At 37.0% G+C, this 11,583-nt stretch overlaps 2 protein-coding genes across 2 annotated transcripts; one reads left to right on the top strand and one right to left on the bottom strand.

The window, feature by feature from the left end:
• The first annotated feature begins 3,316 nt into the window (after nucleotides 1-3,316).
• Nucleotides 3,317-3,897, top strand: LOC142175531 (uncharacterized). The gene is made up of 2 exons (XM_075242498.1): nucleotides 3,317-3,494; nucleotides 3,578-3,897. Exons 1-2 carry the CDS (start codon nucleotides 3,317-3,319, stop codon nucleotides 3,895-3,897), a joined length of 498 nt encoding a protein of 165 aa, XP_075098599.1.
• Nucleotides 3,898-10,787: 6,890 nt separating this feature from the next.
• Nucleotides 10,788-11,177, bottom strand: LOC142175536 (uncharacterized). Its single transcript, XM_075242505.1, has one exon. The coding sequence runs from the start codon at nucleotides 11,175-11,177 to the stop codon at nucleotides 10,788-10,790; it is 390 nt and encodes a 129-aa protein (XP_075098606.1).
• Nucleotides 11,178-11,583: the final 406 nt, after the last annotated feature.

Consider the following 11,583-nt stretch of genomic DNA (forward strand, 5'->3'; position numbering starts at 1 on the left):
CCTAATCTCTCGCTCGACCATCTCAGCCTGGGACAGAGTTGCCTCAATGCTTTCTACTTCGAGAACCTCGGCCGAAGCTCCCTCATTAACCTCCTCTGGTATGGAGGGCTTTTGTATCGAAGTGCCAGCCCGCACACAGGCTACCAAATTTGATTCCTCTTCATCTTCAGACTCGTCCCTTAACCGATGGACTGAGTCCAAAGATAGAGCGATGGTGCTCCCCTTGGGTATACGGGCTTGATTTTTCTTTGGCTTTTGCTTTTTCAAGTTTGGGGAACATGGATCCCCTTTTTTATTCTTCTCTTTGGCCTGCTTCGGAGCAGGTGGTTGGGAAAGGATTTCTTCTTTAGATGGGGGCCTCATTTCCACATTCTTCCCGAGGCCTACAAAGGAAAAAAGATGAGTAAGCTCAAGAAAGTGGTCCGAATGATAACCATTCAAAGAAAGAAGCTTACCATTATTGCGGGCGTCTTATCGACCCTTTGATAATTCCATCCAAGCACGCTCGGAGTACGGTCTCCATAATATTAGGCTCTCGACCCATTGCTTGAGATCGAGGATTACCTCCGGCGCCTGGGCCACAGCTACAACACTAAAAAATATAGATGAGGAAAAGTAAAAACAACAAAATGAAAAAGGCAAAGTACTACTCACGGTTCATATTCCATTTCCTAGGAAATGACATATCTTCGACAAGATTAGGTCTGAAGTCCTTATTCGTACAAATCGGCCCATCTAACCTCGGTCATGAGATTCATCTATGCTCAAAAATAGGGCCTTAATGGCACGACAAACAAGCTTGATCAACCCTCCTCGATAGAGTCAGAGACTATAAAGGCACATAAGGTGATCAAGGGTGAAATGAAATCCCTCGATTTTTCTCACGAAGAATCGGAGGAGGATCACTATTCTCAAGAAAGAAGGATGGATTTGGCTGAGGGTCACGTCATACCTTTTGCAGAAGGCGATGATGATAGGTCTAAGGGACCCAACATGAAAGGGTAAGTGTAAACACTTAGGAAACCCTCCACATGGGTAGTGATCGACTCCCTAGGCGAAGGTACCACAACATGTTTGTTGACCCAGTGGGAAACCTCCCGGAACGAAATCCTCAAGGGGAGGTTCCGCCGCAGCTCCATCGCCGGCAGGCCGTGAAAAAGATGTAGTCTCCTTTGCAGTACGATTTTAGAAGTTTTTGCCATTGTAAAGTAGAAGAGAAGGGAATTAGGATGATATGCCATTTGCTTAAGATTCAAGAGATATGGGAGCAAGAGTTACAAAGCAAAGAGATTTCAGAAGAGAAGTAACAATGAGAAGAAATTTTGAGCGTAAAGTTTAAGTGGAAGAAGGTGGCGGTACTTATAACTTGCTGGTGGTGGTTCAGATTTGATGGTGGCCGACTAGCAACTGACAAGCATTTAATGCCTCGGTAATTGAACTGGCAGGACGTTTCAGTACCCACTTGTCGCTTACATCATAATCAGGCTCGTCGCTTATGTCATGGCGTATCGATAGGGGATTGAAAAAATTTATATTGTTTTTCTTTGACTTCTCTCCAAGAGACGAGGGGACTATCTGTATACGGTCAAATTTGGGCTTGCCCTTTTGTGACTGATTAAGTCTGGAATGCGATAGCCAAAGTTCAGCCTCGTCTTATATCGAACCATAATGTAAAGTTAGGTTGCCGAACTCGTGGCCCTGAGACCGATTAAGATCGAGATCGACTGAGATATAGATTGACCAAGATCGAGACCAAACAAGATATAGATCGAGGGAGGCTTACTGAGTCGAGGAATAGAAAGGCGAAATATCCGCAATCAGGCGAGGATCATGGCACGAATCCCGGCACGTATCAAGAAGAGGCCGATTAATTAGCCAATCATGGGATTTCTTACCTCATATAGAATTGTACTTAGAGTAGGACTCTCCTACTATATAAAGAAGAGTCTGATAATTTGTAAAATCATCATATTCACGCAATACAAAGCAATATACTGTCTTTCTCTAGTTATCCTTGTCTTGGTATTATGTTCTTAAGCCAGTTGATACATATTTGGTTCAAGGGTGACCGAACTCGAGTGCCAAGGTTGTTCAGTTTGTGTGGTCTGCATCTATTCATTAATTGTCTATTTCAATTCTAATTTTTTCTTTTCAATTTGTACCAAGTTATATCACGTGTCTTTAAAACCGCATATAAATTCAATTGTTATCTGATTTTAGGGTAAACAACCTTATGCATAATTACGAATATTGTGTCATAACAAACTCTAACTCTACCTTACGTACTGACATTACTAGAAAACTACTAGTTTCCTACTGGTATTTCCGATAGAAAAATTTTGTCGAAAGTTTCCGTCAGAATTCTGGTTAAAACTGCATTTAAATAAACAAAAAATAATTTTTTTGTGCTATTATTTTGAGAGGGGATGCACAGTTTTTATTTTAGAAAAAATGGCAGTATATAGCCACTCTTAAAATAATTATCGAAAAAAATAATATTTTTAATATATTTTATGTTATATATAAAAAAATACACAAATTTAATACATTTTTATGGCTAACGGATGTTAATAGCTTCGGCCGCGGTTACATTTGGTAGCTGCAAAAGAGTGTGTGTGTGTGTGTGTGTGTATATATATATATATATAGAGATAGATTCATACATACATACATACATACATATACACACAAAAATTATATATTTTTTCGGCTATTATTTTGAGATGAGCAATGTCATTTTTCCTTCAATTATTGGCTTAAGAAAACTAAGAAAAATATGAGGAAATGAATAAAAATGCCATTAGTATTCCTGAAAAGAAAAAGGGGTGGATATGGCGACAAAATTCTCTATCACTTGTGAACGCAAAACATGCCATGAACCCAAAAGGAAAAAAATTGGTGAAATCAAGTTATAATCTGTAAAATATGCATAGTTTTTGCTTGGAGAAGTTAAGTTATTTGGTGCACGATATGCCTATTGTAGAAATACACACGTGATTAATAGTTTTGTACAACTGTATTAATTTTTGTTAGAGGTGTTAGAAGTTAGTTGTAGATATAGGAGCCTATATATATGTGTGTGGGGGGGGGGGGTTATGTATTTTTTTAACATTTTTCAGAAAAGCGGTTATAACCGACTTTCCCTCTACTTTCTCGTCTTCTTCGATTTTATTATGTGAGATTATTACACTCATTAATGGTGGAATTTAACATGATATCAGAGCTCGAGTAGATCAATCGAAGTTAGGGATTACTAGTTAATTCAAACTCTGAAAACATCAATAGAAAATCTGAAGCCTTTTTCTGAAAAGTAGCCATGGCGAATCTTGACATTGATAATTCCTGTCATCCTCTGTATTTGCAACCTTCCAATAATCCTAGCAATGTCATTGTATCGATACAGCTCAAAGAAACTGAAAACTACTCAGTTTGGAGCAAGGCGATGGTGATTGCGTTGCGAGCAAAACGCAAGCTAGGGTTCATCGATGGGAGCTGTACAAAGCTCAATTTACAGCAGATCTAGAAGAGAAGTGGGAACGAGTGAAATCTACTGTACTGACGTGGATCATGAACACAGTTTCACCAGATTTGGTGAATGGAATTATATACGCTAGTGATGCTCATGAGGTTTGGGTAGATTTGCATGATCGATTTGACAAGGTCAATGGATCAAGGATCTACAACCTTCAACGTGAAATAGCTACCATCTCTCAAGGTACCTCTAGTATCTCAGTATATCATTATAGGTTGAAATCACTTTGGGATGAATATAATTCTATGATATCTTCACTCCATGTTACTGCTAGTACTAAGGATTTCATCAAACACTTGGAACAGCAGAAACTTTTTCAGTTCTTAATGGGTCTAAATGAGTCTTATAATACAATTAGAAGTTAGATACTACTTCAATCCCCATCACCTTCTGTTAGTCGTGCCTATGCAATGGTAATAAATGAGAAGAATCAAAGAAGAGTGTTTGAGATTAATTCACATAATAATGTAACAAATGAAGTGAATGATTCTATAGCCCTTATGAGTTCGAAAGATAATCAGCCAAAGTTTAGGAGGTTCAATAATTTGTATTGTGAGTATTGTCGAAACAAAGGACACACAAGGGAAACTTGTTACAAATTGGTTGGATATCTACCTGGTTTTAAAGGAAAGAGACAACAACAATATAGGCAAGCTAACATGGATGTGAGTGATGACAGTTTTGGTAAGAGTGCTGCTGTAAATGAGGATAATGTTGGGATGAACCAAGGGATGATGAACTTCTTTACAGATAAGCAATATAATCAGATCATGAAGATGATAAACAAGGATAAGTCAAAAGAGCATGCAGCAAATATGGCAGGTAATGCTAATTTACAGTCATTAGAGACTATAGCTGATTTTTGGATTATAGATACCGGTGCTACTGATCATATGGAATCAAACAATGAAATGTTGAAAACTATAACTGGTCTGCCTGACTCCAAGGGAGGTAATGTAAATCTACCAAATGGTAAGACTATGCCTGTCATATGTAAAGTAAGTTACAATCTTACATATCATGATGAGATACATGATGTATTATGCGTGCCTGATTTCAAGTACAACTTGTTATTTATGTCAAAATTAACTAAAGAGCTGCAATGCTCAGTTAATTTTTTCCTAACATTTTGTGTCTTTTAGGACCTATACACTGGGAGAGTGAAGGGGATTGGTAAGGAGAAAGTTGGCCTCTATATCCCAATTCCAAAAGGATCCAACAAAAACAGAATGGCACAAAGGGTCAGTAGTTGTCTGGTAGAGGGAATGCAAGTAGACTTCACTACTTAGCATAAGGGACTTGGGCATATGCCAGTTAGAGTCATGAAGCAATTAGATTTCTTTAAGAATAAGAAGTTTTCTGATTGTGAACTCAATAATTGTACTATATGTCCTTTAGCTAGGCAAACAAGGAAGCCATTTCCTTTGAGTAGAAACAGAGCTGAAGACATTTTTCATTTGATTCATGTGGATATTTGGGGTCCATATAAAGTACCTACTTATAATGAAAACAGATATTTTCTGACTCTTGTTGATAAACATTCTAAGATGATTTGGATTTTTCTAATGAAGTTGAAAAATGACACTATTGTTGTGTTAAATTCTTTCCTTAAAATAGTACATACACAGTTTGGCAAGACTGTGAAAGTATTAAGAACTGATAATGATGCAGAATGTTTTAGTCATGAATGCAGGGATTATTTGACAGATAATGACATTTTGCATCAAAGTAGTTGTCCACATATTCCACAGCAAAATAGAGTAGTGGAGAGAAGACACAGACATGTCTTGGAGGTGGCAAGAGCCTTGAGATTTCAAGGCTCTATTCCTTTGCAGTTCTGGGGAGATAGTGTGTTAGCTGCAGTATATCTAATCAATCGATTGCTTTCTTCAATTCTAGCAGGGAAGTCTTCATATGAGATCTTTCACAAAAAACCACCCAACATGGCACACTTAAGGACTATTGGGTGTTTGTGTTTGGCCACAGTAACTGAAAGGGTGGATAAATTCTCTCCTAGAGCTATTACTACAGTTCATATGGGATATTCAGTGTCTCAAAAGGGGTACAAGTTGTATGACCTAAGGCAAAGAAAGTTCTTTGTTAGTATAGATGTTACTTTTAAGGAGGACATCTTTCCTTTGCAACTGGGAAAGGATGATGCACAACAAACCCCTATGTTCTTAGAGCTGAAGCAAAGAGAAGAAGGTCATTCCCTACATCAATAACAAACTCATATGCCTGAAAAGGATCATGAGACTGTCAATCAGGACTTTGTGCATGACCATGACTTGATATAACAAGAAAGTGGTCAAGACCTTGTTGGGCAAGCACCAGTTGCTAAAGCTGGTCATCATGAGCAGATGCCAATTGCAGAGGTCACTGAAAATGTTCAAGTTGCACAACTCAAAAAATCCAATAGAGGTTCCAAACCACCTATTTAGATGAAAGATTATGTTTGTCCACTCAACGGAGCATCTTCATCCGCCTGCATGTATCGAATATCCAATTATCTAAGCTATAGTACTTTATCAGCCACTTATCAATCTTATTTGACAGCAACCTCACAGGAAATAGAACCTGCATCATACGCAAAAGCCATGAAGGACCCATATGGGTTGAAGCAATGAAGGCAGAAGTGGATGCTTTGGGTATGAACAATACTTGGAAGATAGTGGATATTCCTAAAGGTAAAGTACCTATTGGATGCAGATGGGTATACTAGATCAAATACAGATCTACTAGAGAAGTTGAGAGATTTAAAGCAAGGCTTGTTGCCAAGAGGTACAACCAATAAGAAGGGATAGACTCTCAGGAGACCTTTTCTCCAGTAGTTAAGATGGTTACAGTGAGAGTTGTTATTGCACTGGCTGCTATGCATCAATGGCCACTCTTTCAAATGGATGTCTACAATGCTTTTCTTCAAGGTGACCTTGAAGAAGATATTTACATGCAGTTACCACCTGGTTTTAGCAGCCAAGGGGGGATTCTAAGGGCTGCAGATTGCTCAAATGCCTTTATGGCCTTAAGCAAACTTCAAGACAATGGAACTTGAAGCTCATAGAATCTCTCTTACAAGCACGTTTCACTCAGAGCAAACATGATCATTCTCTGTTCATCAAGGAAGAAAATGGACAGCAGGTCATCATACTAGTATATGTTGATGACCTTCTTATCACTGGGAGTGGCATCGCAATAATTCAAGAAGCAAAGCATAAACTGCACAAGGCTTTCAAGATCAAGGACTTGGGAAATTTGAAATATTTTCTAGGCATTGAGGTATGCAGGTCTGGAAAGGGAATTCTTTTACAGAGAAAATATGCTTTAGAAGTTATAGCAGAACTGTGATTATCTGGTGCTAAACCTGCCTTACACCAATGGAGCAGAATAAAACGCTCACAATTGTTGAGTATGATGAATATTGCCATTTGGATGATGATCCAACACTGACAGATGTGAGGGGCTATCAGAGATTGATTGGGAAGATCTTATATCTGACCTTAACAAGACCTGACATTGCTTATTAGTCAATTCATGCAAGCTCCCAAGCAATCTCACTTGGAAGCAACATACAGAGTAGTGAAGTATGTGAAGAATGAGTTTGGCCTGGGGATTCTTATGAATTCAATTGGGAACATGACTCTTAATGTGTATTGTGATGCAAACGGGGCAAGCTGTCCTAACTCAAGAAGGTCAGTTACTGGATATCTTGTGAAGTTTGATGGATCATTGATTTCTTGGAAATCTAAGAAGCAGACCACAGTGGCAAGAAGTTCAGCAGAATCTGAGTATAGAAGCATGGCCTTGACTGTTTTTGAGCTGATTTGGCTGGTAGGAATGTTCAAAGAGTTGGGAATAGAGATTTCAACTCCAATTCAGCTCCACACGGATAGTAAAGCAGCTATGCAAATAACCAATAATCTAGTTTTTCATGAAAGGACCAAGCATATAGGGATAGATTGCCATTTCGTAAGGGAAAAGGTGCAGCAAGGGCTGATATGTCCTACATATGTGCCAACAGAAGAACAAGAAGTTGATTTACTCACTAAGGGACTGGGGACTGCTCAACATTATCATTTGATGTCCAAGCTAGGCGTTTTAAATATTTTTACCTCACCTAGCTTGAAGGGGGGTGTAGAAATACACACGTGATTAATAGTTTTGTACAACTGTATTAGTTTTTGTTAGAGGTGTTAGAAGTTAGTTGTAGAGATAGGAGCTGATGTATATATGTGGGGGAGTTTATGTATTTTTCTAACATTTTTTAGAAAAGCGGTTATAACCGACTTTCCCTCTACTTTCTCTTCTTCTTCGATTTCTTACATGAGCTTCTTCCCCTCAATAATGATGGAATTTAACACCTATGGTTCATATTAGGTTTGGACCCCTGAAAAGCAGTGGCAAAGATGCCCTATAGAAAGGGCTGTCCATTTCCTTTATATACTTGGGGTATAGATTTTAGAATTTCTGATATAATGATTAATTAACTTTCCACTGTAATGGAAAACGGAAATGTGAAAATACAACCTTTCTTTAACTGGCAATTTATGTTTTTATTACATTAGAAATGTGAAAGAAAGAACTAAAGTTTAGACAAGATTAAGGTGATTCATCAAGTTCGCCAATAAATAGTTTCAATTTACGTATTCTTTATTAGTGAATTGCTTATGTATATATTGAAAAAATCATATAGTTTGAGGATGTGTCTAGATTAATGTTTTTTTTATCCGCATTCTAAAACCTAGAATCATTGTGGTGCCAAGATGTGGAAAAAATTAGGACAAAATATAAAATTAGCCAGTCGATTGAAAGTAATTGCATGTTATATATATAGAGAGAGGATGGGGCATTGATCGGCAAAGATCTTAAAAGCCTTTCCAAATGTTGGCGTGGACTGAGCTATTAAATTTATAAAGCCCAGGCCGTTTTAGTTGTCCCGTTTGAGAGCAGATGTAGGCTGATCAGTGGGCCGTCTTTACTCAAGGTAAACCTTTTTAACATGAACTAGGCCTCTAACGTAGTATAGCTCGATAAAAATGTAAAATTAGCACGAGCTAGTTAGTTTTCAGACTGGTTGTTGCTCCCAAACGCACACGCAAGTATACATGATTGTATAAGTAATAAAATGATAAATCGAGTGCCGAACCCACAGAGATTTATATCAGCTACCCACTAACTCACCAATATTGTTATTCAGTCAAGCTAACTTTGAGTTCAAGAGTGTAATTATACTAAACTATAATTTTAAGTAATAACTAAATTATCAAGCAGTAAACTGATTATTATGTATTCAATAGAGATAAATATTTTAGGGTTGTGATCGATTCACCAATCCTATTGTGTTCTAGTTAACTCTCCCTCTCATACAATTCACTCATGGTTGCTAATTAATCGATAATTGCTCTCATAGCCTTCTCCCAAAGTACTACTCGCCTATTCAAAATAGATTAACGCATATATTCCTATGAAATCAATCTATTAAGAACGCATTAAGATTACTATATTTAATTAAGCACATTGACTAGGTATATTCTTATCCTAACCACAAATCTGCCCCCTAAGGGTTAAGATCATGCTCTCTTCAATTCTTCTCTAATCTAAACACAGCTTTCCCAAGCATAGCATAGATAGTAAATAGAACCTAACTGGTGGCCAGACAATTAAGCAATTAATCACAGAATTGAAGAAACAACCATATATTAGTGAATTGTAATCAAGTTTGAGTCAAGGTTAAACAACAATATTCATGGTTAAATCACAACCCCAGAATAAATGGGGTTTTAGCCACACATGATATTACCAAACAATTGTATAAGTTTTGAATAATTGAAAATACTAGAAAAGATAAAGAAATTTGAGATGTTCTTGCTCCCAGATGTTTCTTGTATGTATTTTTCCTCCAAAGTGGCGTTTCTCCTTCACAAATAAATTCAGTCCTGCTTTTATACGTGTTGGGTAGGTCTAGGGCCGAAATAACCTTGTCCAGGGCGAAATTGGAGAAAATTCACGTCACTGGCGCCCTAGCTAGCACCAGGCGCCCTCCACGCCGCTCCAATATTTTTGATTCTGTTTCTAGCGCCACAGGTAGGGCTGGGTGCCACCTTGGCGCTGAAACATACCCTTTCCCTATTTTCGTCCGTTTTGGCTCTAATTTTGCACATCCCGTCCCCGATTGCTCCCGGATCATTCCTACACATGAAAATACATCAAATTAACATAAATTAACACATTTCACATCCTAAATCAAAAAAAAAAGGAAGATATGAGGTGATATCCATACAAATATATATATACTTTAAGCACAACATCACTGGTCATTGAAAAATAACCAACGTTTGCAAAGTCATTAAAAAATGTCACTATTTTGCTGCAATACGAAAAGTTCCAGCATAAAATACTGGAGATCGGTGCACCTGTGTATGAACTTCCAGCATATTATCTTGGAACTCCAACACGCAAAAAGTTCCAACATAATATACTAACTCCTGCATAAGTATAATATACTAGAGTTCCAGTATACTTATGTTGGAACTCCAATATAATATACTGGAGTTCCAGTATATTATGCTGAAGTATTTTTCGGATTTTGAATAGTATTTTTATTTAGATTTATCTTTACATAAATAGTGGCTAAATTTCGATTACTTTTAAAATCGTGACTATTTTTGAATGACCATTTGTAAATATGGCTATTTTTGAATTTCTCCCGATAAAAATCACTGACATAAAATAGGCCTAAGGTAATGATTTTGGGCTCAGTTTAAATGTTTCTTGATTTATCAAAATGCTATATTTCTTGGGGAAAGGATAGAAATGCACTTACGGAACAAAATAATTCCTATTAGTGCTCCTAAAATACATAATTACCATGACTGTGCCCAAAGCTATGAAGGTGTAGACGAAGTCAAGCCAAATCCCGACGTCATCGAACGGCGATAAATTTGTATGGATGGTATTTAGTGTTATCATTTGGAATATATTCTTAGTGAAAAAAGATATAATGGGATTTAAGAAAAAATAAAAACTAAAAAGAAAATGTTTGGAGTTATCAACAAACATCAAGCTTCTTGAAATTTCTTTTTATGTTACGTGTCAACATTATGTTTAACTTTTTCTTTTACATGTAGACTCTCTTTCCCTCCATTTTTAATTCCTCCGTTTTACTGCAATTTGTTTGATATTGACTTGGCAAAAAGTCTACGGTTGCAGTAGCGACAGGCAATATCAAACTTAACTTCACAAGCAAATAAATAAGTCTTCAAGTCTTGTGCAAATTTGTTTTAACCAATGTCTCTGAAAGATCTCCAAATCTTTTCAAGTTAGAAAATTCATTGCCCGCCTCTCGCACATAGTCAATATAGATGTCAAGCTCAAAACCAAGATCCTCAAGCATAGAATCAGTAAACTCATTTAGATAGTGTGTAGCAAGTTTCATAATCCTGTCTTTATCATAATTTGCAAAAAAATTATCTGGACTCAAACTAGCCATACCAAGAAGTAGATCAGTATTTACTTCATTGAAACGACTGTTAAGCTCCGAAAGTTGCAAATCAATAATAGCATAGAAAACCTCTACACGCAAATGATAAGAATATGTAACACTTGATTTCTTACGCTTTGACTTTCCACGAGCATAATTCATATCCATTTCGGGGATCACAATACCATGCTTGACACAAAATAAAGAGACGTCTTCTAACAAAGAATTCTATCTAGAATCTCTCATATCTTGCAATTGTCTCTTTGCAAAACCAACAAGCTTCATTGCACTTACAATATCTTGATCTTTTTTTTTTTGCAAAGCCATATTTAAATCATATGTAAGTGTCAATACTTTTAACATCAAATGTAACATATACAGAAAGTCATAAGATCTTATGTCATCCACTAGACTTTTTGTCATTGATCTCTCATGATAATTTGAACCCTCAATTGCAAGAACTCCAAGTACATGAACAATTGATGAGAATAAACTAATAAAATTACGCACTGTCTTAAAATAAGAACCCCACCGAGTATCACCTGCCCTTTGAAGTCCAAGTTCTTGATTTAAA

This window comes from Nicotiana tabacum, chromosome 3 (assembly GCF_000715075.1).
Source record: "Nicotiana tabacum cultivar K326 chromosome 3, ASM71507v2, whole genome shotgun sequence".
NCBI lineage: Eukaryota > Viridiplantae > Streptophyta > Magnoliopsida > Solanales > Solanaceae > Nicotiana > Nicotiana tabacum.

Bases quoted from the DNA above. Each gene is read 5' to 3' on its own strand.
- LOC142175531 (XM_075242498.1), top strand. From the start codon at position 3,317: ATGGCGAATCTTGACATTGATAATTCCTGTCATCCTCTGTATTTGCAA. The intron at 3,495-3,577 runs GTACAAAGCTCA...TCATGAACACAG, and splicing joins AGGGTTCATCGATGGGAGCT to TTTCACCAGATTTGGTGAAT.
- LOC142175536 (XM_075242505.1), bottom strand. From the start codon at position 11,177: ATGGATATGAATTATGCTCGTGGAAAGTCAAAGCGTAAGAAATCAAGT.